The sequence below is a fragment of the Coccinella septempunctata genome, chromosome 5, assembly GCF_907165205.1.
Source record: "Coccinella septempunctata chromosome 5, icCocSept1.1, whole genome shotgun sequence".
In the NCBI taxonomy this organism is placed as follows: Eukaryota; Metazoa; Arthropoda; class Insecta; order Coleoptera; family Coccinellidae; genus Coccinella; species Coccinella septempunctata.
In genome coordinates, this window is record NC_058193.1 from 29,377,960 (window position 1) to 29,405,818 (window position 27,859).

The 27,859-nt window shown below is 34.6% G+C and overlaps 5 protein-coding genes across 9 annotated transcripts in view; 3 read left to right on the top strand and 2 right to left on the bottom strand.

Annotated features, from left to right (window-relative positions):
• Positions 1-390: 390 nt before the first annotated feature.
• On the bottom strand, positions 391-3,068 carry LOC123312755 (dihydrolipoyl dehydrogenase, mitochondrial). Its single transcript, XM_044897223.1, has 8 exons — positions 2,906-3,068; positions 2,519-2,804; positions 2,137-2,381; positions 1,942-2,043; positions 1,588-1,812; positions 1,206-1,404; positions 903-1,148; positions 391-793 (listed from the first exon to the last, which is right to left on the bottom strand). The coding sequence occupies exons 1-8, from the start codon at positions 2,942-2,944 to the stop codon at positions 618-620; spliced, it is 1,518 nt and encodes a 505-aa protein (XP_044753158.1). The 5' UTR covers positions 2,945-3,068; the 3' UTR covers positions 391-617.
• A 322-nt stretch (positions 3,069-3,390) lies between these two features.
• LOC123312757 (60S ribosomal protein L10) lies at positions 3,391-5,105 on the top strand. The gene is made up of 4 exons (XM_044897226.1): positions 3,391-3,525; positions 3,660-3,688; positions 3,775-4,080; positions 4,737-5,105. The coding sequence occupies exons 1-4, from the start codon at positions 3,457-3,459 to the stop codon at positions 5,068-5,070; spliced, it is 738 nt and encodes a 245-aa protein (XP_044753161.1). The 5' UTR covers positions 3,391-3,456; the 3' UTR covers positions 5,071-5,105.
• A 254-nt stretch (positions 5,106-5,359) lies between these two features.
• LOC123312758 (golgin subfamily A member 7) lies at positions 5,360-6,341 on the bottom strand. Its single transcript, XM_044897227.1, has 3 exons — positions 6,008-6,341; positions 5,800-5,952; positions 5,360-5,729 (listed from the first exon to the last, which is right to left on the bottom strand). Exons 1-3 carry the CDS (start codon positions 6,170-6,172, stop codon positions 5,589-5,591), a joined length of 459 nt encoding a protein of 152 aa, XP_044753162.1. The 5' UTR covers positions 6,173-6,341; the 3' UTR covers positions 5,360-5,588.
• A 117-nt stretch (positions 6,342-6,458) lies between these two features.
• On the top strand, positions 6,459-8,138 carry LOC123312756 (hsc70-interacting protein-like). Its single transcript, XM_044897225.1, has 3 exons — positions 6,459-7,312; positions 7,369-7,614; positions 7,697-8,138. Exons 1-3 carry the CDS (start codon positions 6,656-6,658, stop codon positions 7,919-7,921), a joined length of 1,128 nt encoding a protein of 375 aa, XP_044753160.1. The 5' UTR covers positions 6,459-6,655; the 3' UTR covers positions 7,922-8,138.
• Positions 8,139-8,884: 746 nt separating this feature from the next.
• The window catches only part of LOC123313124 (dnaJ homolog subfamily B member 6-B), a 42,465-nt gene continuing 23,490 nt past the window's right edge, over positions 8,885-27,859 (top strand). The window contains exons 1-2 of one of the 5 annotated variants that reach the window (XM_044897846.1): positions 8,885-9,187; positions 27,433-27,543. In XM_044897846.1, the coding sequence (XP_044753781.1) occupies positions 27,479-27,543 (65 nt within the window). In that variant the 5' untranslated portion in view covers positions 8,885-9,187; positions 27,433-27,478. Of the gene's footprint in view, positions 9,188-20,649; positions 20,672-27,165; positions 27,328-27,377; positions 27,544-27,859 lie in introns of those variants that run through there. The other 4 variants (XM_044897850.1, XM_044897849.1, XM_044897847.1 and 1 more) reach the window with 4 other exon arrangements.

Consider the following 27,859-nt stretch of genomic DNA (forward strand, 5'->3'; position numbering starts at 1 on the left):
ATATAAAGTCACTGTAAATATCATTACAGTGACTCTATCAAACACAGTGGCGACAATTGTGGTCTCGTTTTTCATCGTTTTAGCAAGAATTTGGTCACATGACGTGACGGGAGCCAATCCTCATTCTGAATTAGAGATCATAGCATCGAAATCTGTGCTTCTAAGCCGCCATATTCTTGCTAAATTTCCAATTGTCGCCACTGTGTTTGATAGTCACTGTAAATATCATTGTAACCCAGAGACATCTCAATCCATTCTTGTTACTTATATTTATACCAAAGATTATAGATCTATAATCTTCGATTTATACCTTTTGAAAAGGTGCAATCTAGTCTTTTAAGGGGAAAAAATATTGCTCATTTTGCTATAGTCAAAGAATACAAAAAAGGATTGTTCAGTAGGAATTAATTTATTTTTACAATACATAACAGCATTTTGATGTGAGCCTTATAAATACAAGTCCCTAAGACAATGAAACGATAATATTGCTTCAAAACATTCAACAAAAAACAATAACTCATACATCCGTTTCATTTCGTTCAATAAAAAATTTACTCCTTAAATAAATAAAAGTGGATAGGTCGTATTTACATTTGTTGTATTGCCAAATGTAGTGTTTAGAAATTTATGGGTTTTCCGAAAGCTGCTGCTGTGTTGGCTTCCCTCAGGGCTTCTGCACAAGTTGGATGTGCGTGACAAACCCTGGCAACATCTTCTGCTGAAGCTCCGTATTCTTGTGCCAAAACTGCTTCATTTATCAATTCTCCAGCACAAGGACCAATTATATGAGTTCCTAAAGATTCAAACATATGTTTTAAAGGTACTCATCTATCAGGAATTCCATGAATATTATAGTTAAAATGTAACCGCAATATGTAACCTGATTTAGATATTTGACTCACCCAAGATACGGTCAGTTTCTTTACAGGACAGAACTTTAACAAATCCGTCACTTTCATTGTTACATTTTGCCCTAGAGTTTGCCAAGTAGGGGAATTTTCCAATTTTATATTGAACACCTTCATTTTTCAGATCTTCCTCTGTTTTTCCAACCCAACCAACTTCTGGATGGGTGTAAATAACTGACGGAACACAATTGTAATCGATATGGCAGGGTCCACCCAAAATTCCTTCCACACAAAGAATACCTGCCAGCAAATATCTGTTAGAAAACATTGTGAATTAACGATGTTAAAAATTATCACCTTCGTCTTCGGCTTTGTGGGCCAACATGGGTCCATGGATACAGTCTCCTATAGCGTAAATATTTGGAATGACAGTTTGGAAGTTACCGTTTACAGGTACTCTGCCCTTTTGGTCCCTTTCTATACCCATATCTTCAAGTCCAAGATTTGTGGTGTAAGGTCTACGTCCAACACAAACTAGTAAAACATCGCATTCTAGCTGAAATATAAATTAATGATCACAGAGATGTTGACTGAGAATATTTAAACTGATCTACTCGCAAAGATAATTCTCTCATTACAGGTGAATCCATCCTATCGTATCGTATAAAGGAAATCTTCTGTTGTTGCTCCTAAACTTTTAAGCAACTAACAACGATAGTGAAAATACATAGTTACTTACTTCTTCCGTTTTGCTAGAGTCTTTGGCATCTTCCACTTGAACCTTCACAATTCCTCCAGTTTTCTGGGCTCCCATAACCTTTGTGTTCAATTTAAAACTCAAACCTTGCTTCGTTAAAATTTTTTGTAGGGATTTTGACACTTCACTGTCGATTCCCATGCCACCAATTGAAGGAAGAAATTCAACAGCAGTCACTTCAGCTCCTAATCTTGACCAAACTGAACCCTATAGAAACCAACGAAATGTATCATTCGATTATCAAGGAACTAATTTTTTGTAACATTCATCAACAAAAACTGCATTAGAATGTTACAAAAGTTAACCTAACCTTACATATTGAAACGGCAAACTTACCAATTCAAGACCAATAACACCAGCACCAATAACAATGAACTTTTTGGGAACTTCCTTCAGTGACAGTGCTCCAGTTGAAGAAACAATCTGTTCTTCATCTATCTGAAAACATAATTGATCATAAAGCACATATTTTTATGATTGAAAAATAATCCATCAAGAATATTTATAGAAGGTCACTTGAAAAACACATACTTCAATGCCTGGGAATGGTGTTACTTCAGACCCCGTTGCTATCATGATGTATTTTGTGTTAACTACTTCTGTAGAGCCATCTTCTTTTAGGGCTGTTACTTGATTTACCCCAGTTATTTTGCCATGCCCTTTGATAAGATCTACCTTATTCTTCTTAAAAAGTTGGGCTATTCCGCCAGTAAGAGATTTGACTGCATTGGTTTTCTGAGCCATAAGTTTTTCTAAATCTAATCGTACACCATCGGCTGCAATAGCATTGAGAATAGTAAATTTTATGAATTCATCAAATAGGATTCATCTGTGATGAATCAGTGTATTTCTATCAAATGGAAAAACCTATGAACTTAAGAGGAGAGCTGGTAACATGAATTAACAAACTTACTGATAATTCCTCTGGATGCTAGGTCCCCAGAATGGGCCATGTGATAGTAATGAGAATTGTTCAATAATGCTTTCGAAGGTATACATCCTACATTTAAACATGTACCGCCTAGTGTTGGGTCTTTTTCTATGCATACTGTTTTCAACCCCAGTTGGGCTGCTTTTATGGAAGCAACATATCCACCAGGGCCAGAACCAATAACAACTAGATCAGCATCTTGACCAGAAGAATATAATCGATATAAATTATTTAAATATCCTTTCCTCAGGTGTTTCATGGATTTGGGCTGCGGAAAAGTTTAAAATTTCGAAATTTGCGATTAGATGACATTTAAAGTTAAGGTTATTACGTAAAGAGGTAATAATATGCATATAACGCAGCAATTACCAATAAAGTTGAAGAAGACTTCCTTAGAGCTGTCTGCATTTTGAATAGATATTTTTTGGGGTATTTTTGGGTTTAAATGAGAGCAAATGCAGCTCTAAAAATTCAACTTTTCACCGCAAAATGACCTTCAATACTTCAATCATAGATGGCAAGGCAACTGGGTTGAATGAATGAATGAATGAAAATACGAGTGTTTCATTAACAAGAAAATAAAGAGAGAAATTTTTTTTATGAAGGCGTTCAGTCATCAATAGATTATTTTGTCAAAAATAAGAATTCTTTTCAATTCTAGACCTTACTTTTCACTTTCACTGTTACCATTTATTATTTACGAACTTAAAACCAGTGTCCATCATCTAGATTATTATTAAGATTTTACATGATGGAAATCAGAAGTAGTGAAAATAGGCAAAGTTTAAAAATGAAATTTATTACAAACTTGAAAATTAAAATAAAAATTAAAAGTTCAATCTTTTCGTTGAAGCCTTTAACGAGGTCACAGATACTATATTAGAAAAGTAAGAATATGTCTACCACAGAAGACCAAATGAATGTCATTTCACTTTAACGTCAACAGATCACCGTCCTTTTTCATCCCATTTTGCTCCAACACAAACAAGGTAGGGTAATTTTAGATTATCTCTGAAATCTTACTCTTGAAAAGTCCTAATTCATGTTTTTTGAGAGTTTATAGTCTTAATTGAAATTCTTCAATATATATTTTTGATTGCAACCTTCTATTTATATATTTCAGGTCAAGATGGGAAGACGACCAGCTAGATGGTATGTAATAACCTTAATTTTCATGTGCATTTTTGAATTACGCCAAATTTCGCAACTGCGTATATAATTATCGTATTCAATTCCAGTTATCGGTACTGCAAAAACAAACCGTATCCCAAATCACGGTTTTGCAGAGGTGTGCCAGATCCTAAAATCCGTATCTTTGACTTGGGCAAGAAAAAAGCTGGAGTCGAAGATTTTCCACTATGCGTTCATTTAGTATCAGATGAATATGAGCAGCTCAGTTCTGAGGCTCTTGAAGCAGGACGTATTTGTTGCAACAAATACCTTGTTAAACATTGTGGTAAAGATCAGTTCCATATCCGTATGAGGCTGCATCCATTCCATGTTATCAGAATCAACAAGATGTTGTCCTGTGCCGGAGCTGATAGGTGAGTTTAGCTTTTCACAATATTGTCAAATATTCATTATATATTCCCTTACTTTTTCAATTGAATCAATGAGTAGAAAACAAGTCTGCTACACATTCTCATGAATGTATCGGTGGAGACATAATGTTATGATGCTACTGTTTACTTTAGCTCCCACCTTATTTTTGGCATTGATTATTTCATCAATTTCAGTGAATTTGAATGTTAGCCTCAGGAGAACTCGATGAGTTTACGTTATATTCTGAAAAATATGGGAATTTATCAATTTTGTATGAAAATGTAAATGAAAGGTTTTGAGGTTAGATTAGTTGAGATAGGGATAGTGAAAAATCATATTTGTTTATGAAAATACCATTTTAAGATATTAATGAAACAAATAAACAATTAGATTTAGTTATTCAACCGCAGGCAAAATATACCAATTCAACAGATTTGTATCAAATATTTGCAATTTTCATCAGAACTTTAAAAAATCATATCTCCCGAAGTTGAGACATGTACCACTCAATTTTTCATACAATACTTTATCTAAAAAATAATCGACGACAAAAGCAGGGGTGGGCAATAAAGTAAATTTTATAACTACATTTTTTCCACTCATAGATATAATTGTAGCTTATCCCGAATAATAACCTGATCTGATCATTGAATTTCAGGCTCCAAACTGGTATGAGAGGTGCTTTTGGGAAACCTCAGGGTACTGTTGCTAGGGTTCACATTGGACAGCCCATCATGAGCGTCCGATCCTCAGATAGGTTCAAGGCTCAAGTTATTGAGGCTTTGAGGCGTGCCAAGTTCAAGTTCCCTGGTCGTCAAAAGATCTACGTCTCCAAAAAGTGGGGTTTCACCAAATATGAGAAAGATCAGTATGAGCAACTGAAAAATGAGGGAAGGTTGCAACCTGATGGTAGTAATGTTAAATATAGGCCTGAGCATGGACCATTGAATGATTGGAAGAAGGTACAAGAACAACTGAAGAGGGAAAACTAATATTAGTTTGACTTGAATAAATCATTTGATTTAAATATTTTTTTTTATCACCTTAACCCGTCCCAGTTATCGAAAGAAATCCAATTGGATTTAAATTAATGTAATAATTATCACTGAACATTATTATGTGGAACAACAACAGCTCAAACAAATGTTTTTTCATTAGATTAAAATATTTTTTGAGATGAAAATTACTAAAAAAATAAGAGCTCATTGGTAACAGCATTTAGGTAAACCCACATAATGGAGTACAGACTGTTCATAATCCAGTTTGGTGATAGTAAAAGAGTATATTATGAGCTATATATATTTCTTCCAAATGTCTTAATCTTAAATCACATTCATTAAATCTTAAAAAAATATACATAAATAAGAGCTTCATTTCTTCATATTGTTAAGTAATGAACAAACCTACAGTGAAATTTTTAAATAATTGAATACATTTTCATTTCACCACTCATGGTGTCTATTCACTTTTTTCACATAAAAAATTCTTGTGTTGAATGAGAAAGTGTGAGTCATGCGTTGGGTGGCCTATCCAGACAGCTGATCTCTATTACACGAAGTCCCCTCATTGCTGGATCAGTAAGTTTCAAACCTCTTGGTTCATAAACCCTTTCATTTTGTTCTGCTATATATTTGGATATTTTCTTCAAACTCTGAAATAATATGTGGAAATGTTATTTGAGCGTTGGACCAAAAAGCATAAATAATTTTTTTTTCTACTACCTTTTCATAGTGTGTTTCTTTACATAGATAAATAAGATAAGCTGTTAAACATGCTAAGCATCCTTCACAATATGATGAGCAAGTTGCTCTTTCTGCTTCTTGAAAATAGGCGTTTAATTTGTTGATAGTTGTTTCAAAAACTTGTTTCTCCAACTAAAAGTATATCACGTATAAGGAACAGGGAAAAACATATCTTTTTATGACTTACTCTTCCTTCCAATTCTTGTGGGAATCTAGTTTGAAACTTAACTAAGGTACCTTCACTGTAGTCTCTTTGAATGAACACTTTAAGATATTGGGGTGGTGCCATTTGATCAGTTTCATCTGGTCTAGCCCCATGACTGTGGTGGTTCGCCATCATGTAGCACAACATAAAAGTACAATTATTCTGCTACAGATATTTGAATTTTATCATATCCCTCAAATTATAATATTTCCTACCCTTGAATTTTGATCAGCATTTTTTTCCGTTTCTCTATTTACTTGTTTTCCGATTTCTTTCCTCTATCATGTCTTTTCTTCCATTCCCATGGCCTGATTTATTTTGTCTTCTATGATTTTCATCTGTGCTCTGTAGCAGTGTTCCATTTTCCATTACATTCTTTCTTTATTCAAATTCGTAGCTCTAATGCACTGTAGATAATTACATATTCTGCGTATTTTGTTCTTCTCTTTGGTACTTTTGTGGACGTTTTGATAAAGTTGATAGAATCTACAAAAGTGTTTTTTTAATCCTACCAAAGTGCCATCAAATTGGTAGAATCGAGCAACCAAATACAACAATAAATAGCATCGAATAATTTAACGTGTACTAGGATTTTCAAATTGATATTTAATAATCAAGAATTATAATAAAATGGGTTGTCCATTTGATCAAGACGCTATTGAAAAATTGAAAGCTTTCACCGACGTCTGCAGAAATAATACAGATATTTTACATCTTCCGGCATTAAGTTTTTTCAAAGAATTTATAGAATCATTTGGTGGGATCATTCCTGCTCCTAAAATGTCGGCTAAGACTGAAGAATCCAAGACTGAACCCAAACCGAAAGCAACCGAGTATGAAAGTGATCCTGAATCTGATTTAGAGCTTGATAGAGAAGGCTGCATCGATCCTGATGAGCTTGTTGACATTGAAATGGGAGGTGAAAAAGAAGAACTTACAGATGAGGAGATGGAAAAAGCTCAAGAACTCAGACGCAAAGCTATCGAGTTCTTCAATGAGGGAAAATTGGAGGACTCCATCTCCACTTTTTCTGAAGCCATTAAAGTAGACCCAACTTCAGCATTATTATTTTCTAAGAGAGGACAGGCTCATCTGAAATTGAATAAACCAAAGGCTTGTATAAGAGATTGCACCAAAGCTTTAGAACTGAACCCTGATTCTGCAGCTGCCTATAAATTTAGGGGCAGGGCTTACAGGTTGTTGGGAGAATGGGAGCAAGCTGCTAAGGACTTGAGACAGGCTTGCAAAATAGATTTTGATGAACAGTCAGATGAGTGGTTGAAAGAGGTGAATGATATTAATAGGATAATAAACGTTTTTAATAAACCCAAATTTACTTGCAGGTAACACCAAATGCCAAGAAAATTGAACAACATCGTTTGAGGAATGAACGTAAAAAACTGGAGAAGGAGGAACGTGAAAAGTTGGAGAGAATTCAGAAAGCTAGGGAAGCAAGAGCTAAGGCTGCTCAAGAAAGTCAGCAGCAAGGCAACATTCCTCCTATGGGAAATATGCCTGGCATGGATGGTCTGAATATGGGAGATTTCAATGATATCTTAAAAGATCCTGAAGTAATGGCTGCCTTACAGGTGAAATATTTGATATGCCTATGGAAAATTTTCTAAGGTTTTTTATGATAAGAGCTCCATTAATTCTTTAATCTGTTGTTAGGATCCTGATGTAGCTGCTGCATTTAGGGATATCTCTTCGAATCCAGCAAATTTGATGAAGTATCAATCAAATCCCAAAATAATGAGCCTGGTCTTGAAGTTATCATCTAAAATGAATCTTGGAGCTATGGGTGGAGGTTTCCCTGGGACGTTCCCAGGAGCTGGTTTCGCTCCTCCCAAAAGTGCACCCCCAAACAATGCTTTCCAAGATGACAATTTGGATTAAAATTGTTGATTTCATATTACGACTAGATTTGTCATCATTATTTTCCAAAAAATGCTTCAAAGTACCTATTTTCATGTTTCAGTTGTGAAGTTCTTATGAGATTCTGTAGATATTCATGAAAAGGATTTATGTATAATGAAATACAGAGCTAACCAGTTGAATTATCAAATTTGAACGATTATATTTTTTCTGTATAATAAAGGAGGTTGCAATCGAACGATTTCTTCTTGTCACCCTACAAGGGTGACAAATGGAGACAAGATTCCCAAAATCCTGATTTTGGCTCCTGTTTACTTTAGCGCCCACCTTGGATTTTGTCTTCGATTTTTTCATCAATTTCAATGAATTCGAATGTTAGCCTTAAGAGAACTCGGTGAGTTAACGTTTTCAGTTAGTTTATTCCGAAAAATTTGAGGAATTTTTCAATTTTCGATGAAAATATAAATAATGGTTTTGAGGTTTGTTTAGGTTGGGACAGTGAAAAATCATATTTGTACATGAAATACCATTTTAAGATATTAATTAAACGCATAAACGATATAATCTATAATCTGATAAATAGAATAGCAGACTCCTTTGAAATCTTTGAATGAACAATATATAATTTATTGATAACTTCTGTTCTTCTATGGTCCAAAGAGGCCACTCTCTGCCATAGAAAATATCAAAATATGATTGCACATTGACAACGTTCCATAATTGACAGAAAAAAATTATAATTGTTGAAAATAACTTCATTAAGTATTACTTTCGAGAGAAAACGTTATTTTTGTGCATTCAAGTGAGTTATTTTGATTGCTCCATCAATAATTTCAGGAATAAGGTGGACCTGGCAACGTCGATCAGAATGAATATTCTGGAAGTCAAATAGAAAAGGACGAGTTGTGAGGGAAAATCAATCATCGTCTATGTGCGCAACAGAGAAAACCAACAACAAGCAGGCATGTAAGAAAGAAGTAGGAGAGCTAGACAAAATCATTCATCGAATTATTTTCAACGAGATTAAAGTTCTCGTGGTTTGCTGTGAACGAATCTCGTTTTCGTAAATAATAGTAGACGAGAAACGAAGTGCATTTATTCGGTCTCGTTACTCGTTAGTTCCTATTTTGAACATTTGTTTCTGATTTTGTGATATTGTTATCGGAGACTTCATTAAATAGTTGGTTGAACCATAAACAATAATTCAAACTGTGGTCGTTACCTAGTGCGATATTCCATTGTGTAATGTATCAGGATATTTAATTCTTAATCCAGGAACTTAATAAGGTAAGTTTTTCAAATATCGTTAACTATGCATGTGTTCCTAGGAAATCATTGTTGAATAACATAGGGTGAGGTAACCGTCAGCTGGAGTTTAAATGCACCTGTGTTATCAGTAACCACCTTGATAAAAATCTGTGACTGGATACATATTTTGGATCGTAATTTTTTGCACTCATATTATTTAATTGTTATGATTTGAATAATTATATTATATTCTAACATGATTCAGTATCAATTTCTGTTCAGGTATATCAAAACAATGTTGTTTTGTGTTCATTTTCAGTGCTAGAGGGTGATTGGGATAAAGACTAGGAACAATCATTTGCTCTTATTGTTTACATTTACAGGTTCTCATAATTGAACAAAAATAATATTAAAAAATTTAGTCTTTTAGTCGACAGCGACTATGAGACTGAAGTGTCCCTATAATTTATTTCTTATTTTCAGTTACCCTTATGTAACATTAATTGTTTCCTAATATGTTGGAAATGAATTATGAATTAAAAAACTAACAGTTTATTAGTAGAAAGCCATTTTTCAACTATTGAATTAATGTGGCTGATGTTCACGAATCTTCATTGAAATATTGAACTAGAAACTAGAATTATCTTCTCTATTATCCTAGTCGAGTGTAAGTCAGTTTCTAGTTTACTAATTTTCAACATTGTATGACTAGTTTCAAGATGAAACCATTCTCAATACACTTCATTACTTGGTTCCTTGGCACTTTCAAGTATTCAGTGATAATTACCACTATGTGCCAAATCTTTCCCACTTGACCGATTTTCAGATAGGTGCAGTATACGTATGTGGGTCAGAGAAAATTGACAAAATTTCCGGCAAAAGTTATCCACACTTAGGTATACATACACATATATTCGAACTATCTTTGTTTTAATCAGTTGTGAAATAAGAATGAACTTCATTTACTCATTATTTTTGCTTCTCTGATGTTGAATTTTTCTTCTTTCTTGACAGTTTTCATGTTTTTAAAGATAAGGAATAACTTAAATCAAAATTAGAAGCAGTGTTTTCACTCTAAATAATTAATCCAAGAATTAACTGTTGAAAACAGGGAATATAAGTACGCTTTCTTGAAAGGTCTGCGTAAGGATTATGAGTGTGAAAACAGCAACGCTTTCTGCCAGCAACGGTTTCTTACGGGTGCACCGTAACTCATGATCCCGAATATGAAAATAATTCAGTGCGTTCTGTGATTTCGTAAATTCGGTGACTATATAATGAATAATGGACAATAATGTCTGAAATTCGAGTGTCAGGCCGTAGGAAGGACACAAATTAGTATAGTAACATAGCCATATTTTTCAAATATGAGTTGAGGGTGGCTCGATAAAATTCAAAAGCGGCTTTGTCACGTAACGGAATTTGCTTTTATATGTTATATGTGATACAAACAATTGATAGTTATGAATGGAATTGATTGTCGGGCCGTAGGAACGCTAGAAATGAACTTTGAAAATTTCCACAGGTGACATAAAGGTATGTCGATAAAATGCAAAAACGGATTTGTCACGTAACGGGATTAGCTTTTATATGTTATATGTGATACAAACAATTGATAATTATGAATGGAATTGATTGTCGGGCCGTAGGAACGCTAGAAATGAACTTTGAAAATTTCCACAGGTGACATAAGGGTATGTCGATAAAATGCAAAAACGACTTTGTCACATGATGAGACTACTTTGAATATGTTAATTATCATTGAAACAATTGATAATTATAAATGGAATTGATTGTCGGGCCGTAGGAACGCTAGAAATGAACTTTGAAAATTTCCACAGGTGACATAAGGGTATGTCGATAAAATGCAAAAACCGCTTTGTCACGTAACAGGATTAGCTTTTATATGTTATATGTGATACAAACAATTGATAATTATGAATGGAACTGATTGTCGGGCCGTAGGAACGCTAGAAATGAACTTTGAAAATTTCCACAGGTGACATAAGGGTATGTCGATAAAATGCAAAAACGACTTTGTCACATGATGAGACTACTTTGAATATGTTAATTATCATTGAAACAATTGATAATTATAAATGGAATTGATTGTCGGGCCGTAGGAACGCTAGAAATGAACTTTGAAAATTTCCACAGGTGACATAAGGGTATGTCGATAAAATGCAAAAACCGCTTTGTCACGTAACAGGATTAGCTTTTATATGTTATATGTGATACAAACAATTGATAATTATGAATGGAATTGATTGTCGGGCCGTAGGAACGCTAGAAATGAACTTTGAAAATTTCCACAGGTGACATAAAGGTATGTCGATAAAATGCAAAAACGGATTTGTCACGTAACGGGATTAGCTTTTATATGTTATATGTGATACAAACAATTGATAATTATGAATGGAATTGATTGTCGGGCCGTAGGAACGCTAGAAATGAACTTTGAAAATTTCCACAGGTGACATAAGGGTATGTCGATAAAATGCAAAAACGGATTTGTCACGTAACGGGATTAGCTTTTATATGTTATATGTGATACAAACAATTGATAATTATGAATGGAATTGATTGTCGGGCCGTAGGAACGCTAGAAATGAACTTTGAAAATTTCCACAGGTGACATAAAGGTATGTCGATAAAATGCAAAAACGGATTTGTCACGTAACGGGATTAGCTTTTATATGTTATATGTGATACAAACAATTGATAATTATGAATGGAATTGATTGTCGGGCCGTAGGAACGCTAGAAATGAACTTTGAAAATTTCCACAGGTGACATAAGGGTATGTCGATAAAATGCAAAAACGGATTTGTCACGTAACGGGATTAGCTTTTATATGTTATATGTGATACAAACAATTGATAATTATGAATGGAATTGATTGTCGGGCCGTAGGAACGCTAGAAATGAACTTTGAAAATTTCCACAGGTGACATAAGGGTATGTCGATAAAATGCAAAAACGACTTTGTCACATGATGAGACTACTTTGAATATGTTAATTATCATTGAAACAATTGATAATTATGAATGGAATCGATTGCCGGGCCGTAGGAACGCCAAAAATGAACTTGGAAAATTTCCACAGGTGACATAAGGGTATGTCGATAAAATGCAAAAACGGCTTTGTCACGTAACAGGATTAGCTTTTATATGTTATATGTGATACAAGCAATTGATAATTATGAATGGAATTGATTGTCGGGCCGTAGGAACGCTAGAAATGAACTTTGAAAATTTCCACAGGTGACATAAGGGTATGTCGATAAAATGCAAAAACGACTTTGTCACATGATGAGACTACTTTGAATATGTTAAATATCATTGAAACAATTGATAATTATAAATGGAATTGATTGTCGGGCCGTAGGAACGCTAGAAATGAACTTTGAAAATTTCCACAGGTGACATAAGGGTATGTCGATAAAATGCAAAAACGGCTTTGTCACGTAACAGGATTAGCTTTTATATGTTATATGTGATACAAGCAATTGATAATTATGAATGGAATTGATTGTCGGGCCGTAGGAACGCTAGAAATGAACTTTGAAAATTTCCACGGGTGACCTAAAGGTATGTCGATAAAATGCAAAAACGGCTTTAACACGTAACAGGATTAGCTTTTATATGTTATATGTGATACAAACAATTGATAATTATGAATGGAATTGATTGTCGGGCCGTAGGAACGCTAGAAATGAACTTTGAAAATTTCCACAGGTGACATAAAGGTGTGTCGATAAAATGCAAAAACGGCTTTGTCACATGATGAGACTACTTTGAATATGTTAATTCTCATTGAAACAATTGATAATTATGAACGGAATCGATTGTCGGGCCGTAGGAACGCTAGAAATGAACTTTGAAAATTTCCACAGGTGACATAAGGGTATGTCGATAAAATGCAAAAACGGCTTTGTCACGTAACAGGATTAGCTTTTATATGTTATATGTGATACAAACAATTGATAATTATGAATGGAATTGATTGTCGGGCCGTAGGAACGCTAGAAATGAACTTTGAAAATTTCCACAGATGACATAAGGGTATGTCGATAAAATGCAAAAACGACTTTGTCACATGATGAGACTACTTTGAATATGTTAATTATCATTGAAACAATTGATAATTATGAATGGAATCGATTGTCGGGCCGTAGGAACGCCAGAAATGAACTTTGAAAATTTCCACAGGTGACATAAAGGTGTGTCGATAAAATGCAAAAACGGCTTTGTCACGTAACGGGATTAGCTTTTATATGTTATATGTGATACAAACAATTGATAATTATGAATGGAATTGATTGTCGGGCCGTAGGAACGCTAGAAATGAACTTTGAAAATTTCCACAGGTGACATAAGGGTATGTCGATAAAATGCAAAAACGACTTTGTCACGTAACGGGATTAGCTTTTATATGTTATATGTGATACAAACAATTGGTAATTATGAATGGAATCGATTGTCGGGCCGTAGGAACGCCAGAAATGAACTTTGAAAATTTCCACAGGTGACATAAAGGTACTTACTAGGTAGAGTAATCTACCTAGTAATCTGTATTTTTTTTTGTCTTATGGTTGCCCCAGGAGGCCTATTCCACAGAGCTTCAAATTGAATATTTCAACTATTTGTGAAGAACCTTGACTCTTCATTGCTCAGTTGTCATCATAAAGGTCATGCCTACTTTGAAATGAATACAATTATTTTATGTATCTATATTTTGTATCACGGTGCTAGTTTCATCAAAATTTATTTATAATCCAATTGAAAATTTATACAATCAAGTTATTTTACATGAGAATTCTATAAATTATATTTTCTTCTTTTTTCCCGAGCCTCAGCAACTCGTCACCTGAGATCTAGCTAGTTTGTGATCGAATTAGTAAAGCTCAAGTTTTTTGTGCAAATTACCCTCATTTCACGCCCAATAGATTTACTCAGACAAAAAAGATGAGCAAACAGGAACGGAGAGACCGAGACCATGTATCATCCAATTTCAGATACAAAAAAAAATATAATTTATAATGAAATATACCCGAGAATATACCCCTTCGACAGCGTTTTGAAAGATGACATACCCTTATGTCACCTGTGGAAATTTTCAAAGTTCATTTTTAGCGTTCCTACGGCCCGACAATCAATTCCATTCATAATTATCAATTGTTTGTATCACATATAACATATAAAAGCTAATCCCGTTACGTGACAAAGCCGTTTTTGCATTTTATCGACACACCTTTATGTCACCTGTGGAAATTTTCAAAGTTCATTTCTAGCGTTCCTACGGCCCGACAATCAATTCCATTCATAATTATCAATTGTTTGTATCACATATAACATATAAAAGCTAATCCTGTTACGTGTTAAAGCCGTTTTTGCATTTTATCGACATACCTTTATGTCACCTGTGGAAATTTTCAAAGTTCATTTCTAGCGTTCCTACTGCCCGACAATCAATTCCATTCATAATTATCAATTGTTTGTATCCGATATATCATATAAAAGCTAATCCCGTTACGTGACAAAGCCGTTTTTGCATTTTATCGACATACCTTTATGTCACCTGTAGAAATTTTCAAAGTTCATTTCTAGCGTTCCTACGGCCCGACAACCAATTCCATTCATAATTATCAATTGTTTGTATCACATATAACATATAAAAGCTAATCCTGTTACGTGACAAAGCCGTTTTTGCATTTTATCGACATACCCTTATGTCACCTGTGGAAATTTTCAAAGTTCATTTCTAGCGTTCCTACGGCCCGACAATCAATTCCATTCATAATTATCAATTGTTTGTATCATATATAACATATAAAAGCTAATCCCGTTACGTGACAAAGCCGTTTTTGCATTTTATCGACATACCCTTATGTCACCTGTGGAAATTTTCAAAGTTCATTTCTAGCGTTCCTACGGCCCGACAATCAATTCCATTCATAATTATCAATTGTTTGTATCACATATAACATATAAAAGCTAATCCCGTTACGTGACAAAGCCGTTTTTGCATTTTATCGACACACCTTTATGTCACCTGTGGAAATTTTCAAAGTTCATTTCTAGCGTTCCTACGGCCCGACAATCAATTCCATTCATAATTATCAATTGTTTGTATCACATATAACATATAAAAGCTAATCCCGTTACGTGACAAAGCCGTTTTTGCATTTTATCGACACACCTTTATGTCACCTGTGGAAATTTTCAAAGTTCATTTCTAGCGTTCCTACGGCCCGACAATCAATTCCATTTATAATTATCAATTGTTTCAATGATAATTAACATATTCAAAGTAGTCTCATCATGTGACAAAGTCGTTTTTGCATTTTATCGACATACCCTTATGTCACCTGTGGAAATTTTCAAAGTTCATTTCTAGCGTTCCTACGGCCCGACAATCAATTCCATTCATAATTATCAATTGTTTGTATCACATATAACATATAAAAGCTAATCCTGTTACGTGACAAAGTCGTTTTTGCATTTTATCGACATACCCTTATGTCACCTGTGGAAATTTTCAAAGTTCATTTCTAGCGTTCCTACGGCCCGACAATCAATTCCATTCATAATTATCAATTGTTTGTATCACATATAACATATAAAAGCTAATCCTGTTACGTGACAAAGCCGTTTTTGCATTTTATCGACATACCCTTATGTCACCTGTGGAAATTTTCAAAGTTCGTTTCTAGCGTTCCTACGGCCCGACAATCAATTCCATTCATAATTATCAATTCTTTGTATCACATATAACATATAAAAGCTAATCCCGTTACGTGACAAAGCCGTTTTTGCATTTTATCGACATACCCTTATGTCACCTGTGGAAATTTTCAAAGTTCGTTTCTAGCGTTCCTACGGCCCGACAATCAATTCCATTCATAATTATCAATTGTTTGTATCACATATAACATATAAAAGCTAATCCTGTTACGTGACAAAGCCGTTTTTGCATTTTATCGACATACCCTTATGTCACCTGTGGAAATTTTCAAAGTTCGTTTCTAGCGTTCCTACGGCCCGACAATCAATTCCATTCATAATTATCAATTGTTTGTATCACATATAACATATAAAAGCTAATCCCGTTACGTGACAAAGCCGTTTTTGCATTTTATCGACATACCCTTATGTCACCTGTGGAAATTTTCAAAGTTCATTTCTAGCGTTCCTACGGCCCGACAATCAATTCCATTCATAATTATCAATTGTTTGTATCACATATAACATATAAAAGCTAATCCCGTTACGTGACAAATCCGTTTTTGCATTTTATCGACATACCCTTATGTCACCTGTGGAAATTTTCAAAGTTCGTTTCTAGCGTTCCTACGGCCCGACAATCAATTCCATTCATAATTATCAATTCTTTGTATCACATATAACATATAAAAGCTAATCCCGTTACGTGACAAAGCCGTTTTTGCATTTTATCGACATACCCTTATGTCACCTGTGGAAATTTTCAAAGTTCGTTTCTAGCGTTCCTACGGCCCGACAATCAATTCCATTCATAATTATCAATTGTTTGTATCACATATAACATATAAAAGCTAATCCTGTTACGTGACAAAGCCGTTTTTGCATTTTATCGACATACCCTTATGTCACCTGTGGAAATTTTCAAAGTTCGTTTCTAGCGTTCCTACGGCCCGACAATCAATTCCATTCATAATTATCAATTCTTTGTATCACATATAACATATAAAAGCTAATCCTGTTACGTGACAAAGCCGTTTTTGCATTTTATCGACATACCCTTATGTCACCTGTGGAAATTTTCAAAGTTCATTTCTAGCGTTCCTACGGCCCGACAATCAATTCCATTCATAATTATCAATTGTTTGTATCACATATAACATATAAAAGCTAATCCCGTTACGTGACAAAGCCGTTTTTGCATTTTATCGACATACCCTTATGTCACCTGTGGAAATTTTCAAAGTTCGTTTCTAGCGTTCCTACGGCCCGACAATCAATTCCATTCATAATTATCAATTCTTTGTATCACATATAACATATAAAAGCTAATCCCGTTACGTGACAAAGCCGTTTTTGCATTTTATCGACATACCCTTATGTCACCTGTGGAAATTTTCAAAGTTCGTTTCTAGCGTTCCTACGGCCCGACAATCAATTCCATTCATAATTATCAATTGTTTGTATCACATATAACATATAAAAGCTAATCCTGTTACGTGACAAAGCCGTTTTTGCATTTTATCGACATACCCTTATGTCACCTGTGGAAATTTTCAAAGTTCGTTTCTAGCGTTCCTACGGCCCGACAATCAATTCCATTCATAATTATCAATTGTTTGTATCACATATAACATATAAAAGCTAATCCCGTTACGTGACAAAGCCGTTTTTGCATTTTATCGACATACCCTTATGTCACCTGTGGAAATTTTCAAAGTTCATTTCTAGCGTTCCTACGGCCCGACAATCAATTCCATTCATAATTATCGATTGTTTGTATCACATATAACATATAAAAGCAAATTCCGTTACGTGACAAAGCCGCTTTTGAATTTTATCGAGCCACCCTCAACTCATATTTGAAAAATATGGCTATGTTACTATGTTAATTTGTGTCCTTCCTACGGCCTGACACTCGAATTTCAGACATTATTGTCCATTATTCATTATATAGTCACCGAATTCACGAAATCACAGAACGCACTGAATTATTTTCATACTCGGGATCATGAGTTACGGTGCACCCGTAAGAAACCGTTGCTGTCAGAAAGCGTTGCTGTTTTCACACTCATGTAAGGATTTAGAAATTTCAAGGTACATTGTCCTGAACGATAGTTACAAATACAAAATTATACATATATGCATATGCATATTATTCCCACGTAAGAATATGCAGCTGTTTGTATATTTCTTTGTGAAGAAGAAAGAATATGTCGTGGATGGAATATATTAAACGGCTATTGTTAATTCATCCAAGTAGGATAGGGTTTGGTTTACTCGATTTTGCATTCACATGCAATCACAAAAATATTGTTTGCTTGTTTCTCTCCTTGTAAAATCTCTTATGAATGTGACACACTGTATAATTCGGTGTAATGCGACTGGCTGACCAGCGATCAACTGAATCTCCCATTTATACCAAGAGCATCCAGAGTTTGGAAATCCCTGCCACCGGAGGATATCTGGTAGATCTTGAAAGTCTACAAAATAGAAAAAATGTTCTTAACTCAAATTCCTTTAATATTGAATTAATCAGCGTAGGTCTAGAGATTTTCAAAGTCAACGCACTGTGACTCCACAATTTTCGAATAAATATAGAAGCAACAAGCAACGGTCAGATATGTGTTAGATTGTCAGCAGTCCGTAGGCGCTGAATCTCACTAGAAATAACTTCCCGAAAACTAAATCGGGATAATTGTCAATGCTCCAGGATACCAATTGATACTTACCGCTGGCAAAAGTATGCGATTTTTCGAACGAAATTAGAAATTGTGCGTTAGGTGCTTTTTTCGTTCTCCATTCCAATATTGCAGTGGAATTTTGTCAGTTTGAACCTCGGTTTGAACACATTATACAGGAAAAGGAAAAGGGCCTGTTCACAAACAGTAAAACTCTAAATCTTACTATTTATCGGGAACAAGCCTCAAACCGCGAGGTTGAACGAGTTTGGTTAATTTTTTTAATAAGGCTCGTTTTCGAGCTGGACCTATGCTAACATAGGTCTAGATTTTTTTTTTGAAAGGATTACTGCTCGGATTACTCAATCTGGGGTGGAGAGGCTCAGAAAATTCTGGGGGGGCTGTGCAGACCCTATTCCCTACATATGTCTACGCCCATGCTTATTCGACAAGGGTTCTCCTAACTTTTCGGCCCAATTGACTAATTTCTAGTGTATACAATTTTGGAGAGGAAAAAAGAAATCATCAACATGGTATCTCTTGATACTAGACTAAGATTGAAGATGGCAATTTCGCAATATGTTCATAACTCAAAATCTAGAAATGATAGGCCGATTCTTTTCTCAGATTTAATTTAGTCAGGAAAAAATAGCTTGAGAAAGTGTCATCCGTTTTCTTCTAACTCTCATATTTCTCGAAATCCCCTCATTAGACATCGAATTTTGCCCATCCTGTACATACTATGTACTGATTTTAAGAAAAAATCATTCTTTGCATAAATTAGCGTATTTGTTCGTTGGGATTCGATTTTTGATTGTGTTGTATAGATTCATATTGTGAATTCGTAATAATTTGAAAACTTTCGAAATAATGAAGCTTTCTGCAAAATTTTCGATTGCTTTTTATGGTTTTTGAGATACCTGAAATATTCTATTATGGGGGTGGAGTCACTGTATGAAGGTTTCATATTTAATCGAAAAAGTGTCCTTTATCAAGATGCACTATCCATTTATGATTTAGGTTCATTCTTGAATGAGAAATAATTGCATGTTTCGCATAAGTTCAGGAAGCATTCTGAAGGTTTTTCTCAGAAGGGTCATCACGACCAAAGATGATGATTTAATAGCAGTGTAAATATCTAAAATAATAGTGAAATGTAGGAAGCGACACGGTCTTCAAGTTGAGAGTCATTCATTGAGGCCAGTGGCCACACCATTAAATTAAATTTGATTTGGAAAGGTCGTAGTTCCTCCATCAGTACTGGAATTAGTGGAATTTTGGAAAATTTTAACCTGAAGTCGCAAGTTATGTTCACATATTGGCCTATTATTTTCATAAATGAAGATTTCCTTTCTTCTATATTACAAGTGTCATTGAGGGTAAAGTGAGGTAGTAACAGAAAATATGAATGGATCAGATGCTCCGTGCGCAATTAAAATTGTCTGCAAATTTTCGTAACTATTGTCGTTTTCGTTTTTAAGATATTTATGAGTAGGACCTGGTTCAACATTCCATTCTTCACATGTTTAATATTTTTCCCAACCAATTATGTGAATAAATGGAATAATTTTAAGATTACATGTCATGAGAGCTGTATTCATTTATGCAATTATTGCTAAGTGTGGTGATACCAGGAAAGTAAATTTTTCAAAAATAAACAAGCGATAATAAAGCATTAACGCGAGGCCAATGACTCATTCTCATAGGTAGATCCCAGAGTGAAATCGAATGGAATGATACTCTGGAATGGAGAAATAAACGAAGCGTCGCAAATTATGTTCGCGCAAAACGGAAAAATATGAGTCATTCTCACCTTTCGCTCTGTAAACGAACAAGTGGAAAAATTACCCTGTAAATAATGGCACAGTTCAGAGAAGAAAAACCTGTGGTAACTGTAGGAGAAAATTTCTGGATACGCCGGGTATATCGGCGTTGATTTTAAAATTTATTTATAACGCGGGATTTTATTGATTGCGAAATTTCCAGTCGTCTCATACCGTTAATCCGAGATTTTATAAGTTCGAAGAGTGACTATGTTTAATTCATGGAAACCCACGTTGTATCACTACGCCATTCCAAAAATTACACCTTCTTAGTGGAAAGCATCATCATCATCATAGGTGAGTCACGAGTACCAGCAGACCTCGTGGGTTAGGTGAATGGTTTTTCATGGATTGTTCACTGACATTATGCTATTTATCATTTTGTAAATGGACGAGTGAGCCAGGAGGTTCGCCTATCCATAGAAATTATAACTTACATGTTAGGCATAGACATAGGGGTCTCTATGTCTATGATGTTAGGTTTGTATATCTATGGCCTATACATTGCAAGTATATTCGTCGTCTATCGATTTGCCCACCCCTGACAAGAACACTGAATTTCCTGACCATGGATACATAGATATAGAGTCGAGCATAGAGTCTCTATGTCTATGCATGAATATTATCCCTTCTTCTGAAAATATTATCCCTAGTTTCAAAAAATGCGATTATTCTCGGATGTAATTCAGACAGCTCTGTGAAGTAGGGACTCACAAATGCGAATTTTGAAACAAAAAATAATCGTTTCTTCATCGTATGTCCGTGTTTGTCAAGCAATTTTTCTTATTTATCCAGACACCATCCAAGAGATATGGAAAAATAAGTTTTTTCGGTGCATTCACCGAGCAGCACCCCAAATTGCGAAAAAGTAGTTATTTTTCATGTCATAGATCGTTTGTCCAACGTAGGTCCAATACCAAAGAGTAACAACTCTTTATTCTTTGCCAATACAATACACAATACAATATATGCCACTACAATGTTGTTCGAAAAAGGGAAATAGCAAAGCAATGAGTAAAGTTAGTCTTTTTGTTTTAAGGAAGAGGAACAGAGAAGTCTAAATTTATTATCAAGTTCAAATCGATCGCCATTGTGGAAAACTTGTCAGCCGGACAGAATTAGAAGCTCGAGTTTGTCACAGAGTTGTTAACCTTTTGTACGGGGGCTGATCGCAAAATTGGAGTTCTTTCTCTCTACATTCCCTTGATTTAACATTTCTGGTAACGGAATTATCATCCGACGAGGAGGAATATGTTCGTCCTCAAACTGTCAAAAATGAATAGACCAAATCTCTCCGCTTATATCTAACGATGCTTGCTCGTGCTGTCTCGTCAGAAAAATTTGATTTATTTTCGTTCGATGCATCAATTGTACGGTCATGCCAAATTTACACAGCGTTTTGCTGCTTGCAACGTCTGGTCCCGAGTGTTTTGCTAAACATTACGGATTTTATTTTCGAGTCTTAATTTACGATATATCAGAAAGAAACCACTGCCAAAGGCCTCGACCTTGACAGTGACGTCAAGACGATCGTTTGAGGGGACCACCTACCTAATTTCGACCGATAAAAGTTATGCGAAAATCGATTTGAGGAAGGATTTGATCGAGGAACGAGGACGATGATTTAATAACGCAATAACAATTGAGCTACAGCATTGAAATTGTTTGTTATGCTGAGATTAGCGCGCTTTGTATTGAGAGGTTAGTTTCTAAAAAAGTGCATGAATGCCACTGTACTAATGACGCGTTATCCAAGTCCAAATTGAGCAGTCCAAATATATGGTAGTTGCAAATTTATCATAATTAATTTCACTTCTCGAGAAAAATTCAGTTTCATAATCAATTTCAGTATCTCTGGTTTTAGTGGGAGTGAAGGAGGCTCTAAAAATAAAGGCACTTTGAAATTGATTATGAAATTGGCTGTGAATCCTTTTTCCCCATTCGTGAATTGAAGCAGGTGCAGCTAAGCAGCTCATTGTGTGCATATACAGGGTATCGAGTATCGACCAGAAAAATCCCGTATAGTACAAAACGGGAAGTGAAAAAAAAGTTGTTTGGGATAAACTAAAGAAGGGAACTCAAAAAACCCTGCTCAGACACTAGGGATAATAATTTAAGTCCATGATTATTTACTAACCTATTTGAAAATATTTTGATCAACGCTCGGGGCTAGGCGCTATTTTCATTCTCTTAGGTACGCTTGTTGTACCAGTGACATTAGGGATATTGATTTATGATCGATCAGTGGCGATATAATTCACGATCTGAAATCAAATTAACGACCTGCGTAAATATGAAATCGTGAGTTTACAGCTATCTAATAATATTTTCTCCGAAGAAGTGTAATGGACTCGAGGTGAATCTGAGAAAATTTCTATTATCATCATCTTTTGTTGATATCGGATAAATTTTCATTGTATCGAACAGCTGCTTCTGTTCTTTCGAACAAAGGAATTGTTCGTCCAATAATGACTATTATTAAAAAGTATTGATAGCTCACGGTAATTGTGGCTCCTTGATAAAGCTGTTTCGTTAGGGGGTTTTTTCTTTAGTGACGGTCTCAGTTCAGTGCCAACGTCCTAGCGTTCACTATGGGTGAGTAACATTTATTATTTCAATAAAAAAAACTCTCAAAATTATACATAAAGTTTTATTACTTTCAAAATTATTGAAATGATTGCTACTCGGATTGCTATAAGAAATAATAAGTTGAGGGTCGATCATGAAATCTATTAGATAAATAGTATCAAAAAACGATATAAACCATTTAAGAATATCATGCAATGTCTATTTTATATGATAGGTCTAGAACGAAAAAAGATAACAGGAATTGTGAGACATAATATTGAAGGGGTTGCAAAGGCGGAAAATTTCTCACCAGTATAACTAAATTCGCAAGGATTGAGTGGGGGAGGTAAAAAGGAACTGACTTAGACTAATTTAGAGGGTTGGGGAAAGCTGTGAGCCAACCGCTGCACTTCTCGTGTCCAACAAATACTCTCGATCCAGGATCGTAAAAGCCCGAGAAAATTCTAATTTTCGACGTTTACCAAAGGCAAATGTAAACAAATCAACGTCAGTTTGACCTAACTGACAGTCGATAAAGTGGGGTTAGCACGGATCACAGACAGGTGGAGAGTAGTACCGGCACCGATTCAACTTGATATCAAATAGTAGTATCCACTCTATAATCTTTGAGTAGTATGTACCTATTTGTGTATATTATGTATGGAAAAAAGTAAGTTAAGTTAATGGTATCTTTAGTATTGGTACATTTTAGTTTTACGCCTTCTTTTAACATCACCAAGACATGGCAAGACTTTTCAATAATAGCTCGTTCATCAGTCTTATTACGAATAGAACATCAACATCAACAATCTCAAATTACTGACTGTCGGGGAGTCACTGCATCTATTCACTTATTCATTGTGTACATTGACCTCGAAGGACGTTGATTCTGTACCAAGGTCAACTACAAATCTCACGATCTCCTTCGGAATGACTTTCGACTTCAACAGCAGAGGGAAATGCCACAATGAGTTCGGAAAGTAGTTTGTGATTTTTCCCATTTGGGTACTTTGCGTAGGAAGTGGACTGCTCATTGCGAGCAGGTCCAGGCTTGTTTCATCTGTCCCGAGACGGATTTTCAAGACCCCTTTTTAATTGAATGTCAAGAGTCAAGTGACGATTTGAATTCAGGTTGAAAAATCACGTTTTGAAATCTTGCTGGATGTTAAGATGCGAATCTAAAAGTTATAAAACATATAAGAATGTGCTGGTAGCTGGTACTATTTTTATAACTGTTCTATCTTGTCATAGTTGAAGAATTCTTATGGTTTTTCTCCTCTCACGAAGATTTCTCACTATATCTCTGCAGGGACCTGTATTGAATATTCTTTCATTGTACATAATACGTACTTGAACAGGAAAGAAGTATTTTTCAAAGAATGCTAAAAGTTTTGTTTCATTACTTTTTACCCTTCGAAATATACTTTTTTTATTTATCGAGAATTAGGATTGGAAATTTTTGTTAGATTCCACGCTCTTTTCTTTTACTCATAGATTAAAAGGAATACGAATGATAGATGTTTCATCACCAAAATTCCCAATCAATCCATTTGAAAAGCAAAATAAGAATAATCAATTTTTCTGCGATTTGATGACCACAAAATGACCACTGGGTACTCTAATGGGCAAATGTTGACAAACAATTTCATTATCATCGAACCAAACATTTAAAGATATCACATATAAATGTATTCTGCACTTGAGCCATGAAGGTCATAAATTATAACAATAACACTCCATGAGGCTTTAGATTTTCCTTGCTCTACATTTTTGAAATTTACAATCTCGTGATTTGAGTGGAAAGATTCTGATCTTATTGCAGTAGTGATATCATAAGTCCTCTTATCCTTGAATTATCATCTTGAAAATGATATTTTTATAATGTGTAGACGTCTGGCGTGAGGGTTGTTGCGAATTTATATCGATTTGACCAATTTTTATGATAATTCATGATCCAATCGTATCTTCTTGAGAAAACATTAATTAAATACTTGTTCGAGAATGAAGACTAATCACTTAACAAAGTGGTAGAGATTATTTTCATTCATCCGCTACAACTCGATATTTCTTCTCGAAAATTAGCGATGCTTTGCTTATAGAATAATGTATTACTCAAAAGGAATGTCTTCTATGAATGAAAAGCATGCATCATTTCCGGAGATATCATATTGCTACTTGTTATTTTGCATTCTTCGCTGATTTCATTCACTGGAAAATTAACATCTATTATTGATTCTATTTATGGCTTCAACTTTACGAAACTGAATAGATGGAGTGGTCTATTTGGATCCATTTTTTCTGCTTGCTAATCTGCATGAAATTCTGATATCCAAATACTCGTAATACTTGTACAGGGTGTCCGCCAGCAGTCGATTACTCTAATTCTATTAACTTTATAAAAAAGAGTTTCAAATAAAACTTTCCTCTTTTTAAGTAGAGCATGTCCTAAAATTATTTAGAACTATACAAAGTGTTTCGTTTCTTCTGCACAGCTATCAACTTCGTTATTTTGAATGGAACACCCTAAATATTTTTACATTTTTGAATTCCTTGTTAAATTTGAATATGAAATTGATAACACAACTATGTCTGAATTCTCAACGGTTTTCGAGAAATTTGACTTTTCATTAATATTTTGACAGTTTTAGGCTCGGTTTTAGGTACTTACATAAAGGACTATAGCTCCATCCCTATTCTATGTAATTGATTCAAATTTGGACTATGTTTAGTCAATAAATGATACACTGAAAATTTTCTTCGTAAATGACCATATTATATACAGGATCCACGAAAATGTAGATCCATTATCGAACCAGAAATTCATCAAAATCTTAATTTTTTTAAATGGCAACCCAAATTTTTTTCTGCTCATTATTTACAACAACTAAAAACGAACAAAAAATGTTTAAATAATGAACAGAGCAAAAATATGGGTTGCCATTTAAAAAAAATGGAGATTGACGAATTTCTGTTTTGATAATAGATCAACTTTTTCTTGGAACCTGTATATAATATGGTTGTTTAGAAAGAAAATTTTTAGTGTATCTAGAAGCAGTCCAAATTTGAATCAATTACATAGAATAGGGACGGAGCTATAGTCCTTTATGTAAGTACCTCAAACTGTCAAAATATTAATAAAATGTCAAATTTCTCGAAAACCGTTGAGAATTCAGACATATACTTCATTCACTTTTATTTTAGCAGTCGGTTGGCCATGGAAATTTGACACATTTCACCCTGTACAGTACGAAAATGTGGGGGTTATGAAGCTTGTCAAAACATTTTTGGGTTTTAAATCAACGCTATGTTGCCCGTTCTACGTAAAAGTTTCTGTTATTACGTATTTTATCACTATGTCGAATCTCTTCGGAAAATATGTGACGAACATAATTGAAGTTTATAAAAACTGATTGAAGTCATACCAAATCCTGTTATATTCAAATTTTACAAGGAATTCAAAAATGTAAAAATATATAGGGCGTTCCATTTAAAATAACGAAGCTGATAGATGTGCAGAAGAAACGAAACACTTTATATAGTTCTAAATAATTTTAGCAGATGCTTTACTTGAAAAGAGGAATGTTTTATTTCTAACACTTTTTTGTAAAGTTAATAGAATTAGTCTAATCGACCGACCGACTAATCCTTTCAGTTCTCTAATTTTTATCACAGTTACTACTGCCTCTTACAACCTACAGTTTGAATGAAAAATTGAAGTTCTCTGTGAAAAATTAACAAAAAAAATTGTGAATTGGATTACTTATATCGAGACCTCGTTAAATTAGTATCAGACTCTTCCTGACATTCTGAAATGTTGTATTAGTGGCCTTAGCAGCCATGGACATTCAAAAGAAGAAAAAAACAAACTTGAAAAGGAACACTCAGTGGCTTGGCTATCAGCACGTATTATGATTTAAAAAGAGTTTTTTCTTACGAATTCATTTGAAAAGGGGCCCTATGACGCTGACATCGCTATGATAAGGTCAACTCCTCTTGCACGTCAGACAAATATCTCGAACAAAGGCAATATTGCGAAAATCGAGATGATACATGCGGATATTATTTCTCGATGTCATTAACATCGAGCTCTAACTGTAAACCAGAAAAGCGAAAATGACATTGCTCTCCTTATATTGTGACTCACGGGTCAACCACTTAAATGTATCATCAACTGTTGTGGGCAATCCCGAAAAGTTGAAACGCTTTTTCACCATCGAAAAGTCAACGACGACGATGCGACCGCTTGACAATAAGTGAGCTGTGGTCGGAAAATTTTAGTTGTCTACTTCACAGAATTGACATTTTCTGCAATCATATTCAAAAGAATTTATAACGTTAACCGTTTACGACTGAAGAAATGATGATCTGCTATAGGAACTATTCCGGTATGTCGTTTAATGCCTGGGAAAGGACTCGATTTTTATAGTGATTTTAGTGATTCTTTTTCAGAGCGTCAAGTCGTGATTTTGATGGTTGTTTTTATGTTGCAGATAATTAATCGTAAAGCTGGGTCATAAGGAAGCAAACGGCACCGATATGGTGGACTATTACAAGGTCCTAGAAGTGCCCAAAGGGGCCAGTGTCGCTGACATTAAAAAAGCGTAAGTTGCATTTTATCTTTTTACACCTTTATCTCGTTGCGTAATGGACAAGATTATATATTGTGTTTAGTTTCAAACTGTACTCTATACAAATATGTATTTTAAAAGTTAGTTCGGAATTTTCTTGCAATGGTGAATAGTTGCATACAATCTTTTGCTGGCATTGAATGTTTTTCGTGAAAGCAAGACTTGATATACTTGTTGCGTTGCTTTTATCTCTAATCGTAATATTTTGAAACCTCCAACGACAATTTCACGATAAGAAAAGCTTTATCGTCTAGGAAACGTGTATGTTCCATTTCGAACAACAGTGTAA

Bases quoted from the DNA above. Each gene is read 5' to 3' on its own strand.
- LOC123312755 (XM_044897223.1), bottom strand. From the start codon at position 2,944: ATGCAGACAGCTCTAAGGAAGTCTTCTTCAACTTTATTG. The intron at 1,813-1,941 runs GTAAGTTTGCCG...TGGTTTCTATAG, and splicing joins GTGTTATTGGTCTTGAATTG to GGTTCAGTTTGGTCAAGATT. The intron at 794-902 runs GTGAGTCAAATA...TTGAATCTTTAG, and splicing joins AGAAACTGACCGTATCTTGG to GAACTCATATAATTGGTCCT.
- LOC123312757 (XM_044897226.1), top strand. From the start codon at position 3,457: ATGTCATTTCACTTTAACGTCAACAGATCACCGTCCTTTTTCATCCCA. The intron at 3,689-3,774 runs GTATGTAATAAC...ATTCAATTCCAG, and splicing joins GGAAGACGACCAGCTAGATG to TTATCGGTACTGCAAAAACA. The intron at 4,081-4,736 runs GTGAGTTTAGCT...ATTGAATTTCAG, and splicing joins TCCTGTGCCGGAGCTGATAG to GCTCCAAACTGGTATGAGAG.
- LOC123312758 (XM_044897227.1), bottom strand. From the start codon at position 6,172: ATGTTGTGCTACATGATGGCGAACCACCACAGTCATGGGGCTAGACCA. The intron at 5,953-6,007 runs GTAAGTCATAAA...ATATACTTTTAG, and splicing joins CACAAGAATTGGAAGGAAGA to TTGGAGAAACAAGTTTTTGA. The intron at 5,730-5,799 runs GTAGTAGAAAAA...ATATTATTTCAG, and splicing joins AAGAAACACACTATGAAAAG to AGTTTGAAGAAAATATCCAA.
- LOC123312756 (XM_044897225.1), top strand. From the start codon at position 6,656: ATGGGTTGTCCATTTGATCAAGACGCTATTGAAAAATTGAAAGCTTTC. The intron at 7,313-7,368 runs GTGAATGATATT...ATTTACTTGCAG, and splicing joins CAGATGAGTGGTTGAAAGAG to GTAACACCAAATGCCAAGAA. The intron at 7,615-7,696 runs GTGAAATATTTG...ATCTGTTGTTAG, and splicing joins AAGTAATGGCTGCCTTACAG to GATCCTGATGTAGCTGCTGC.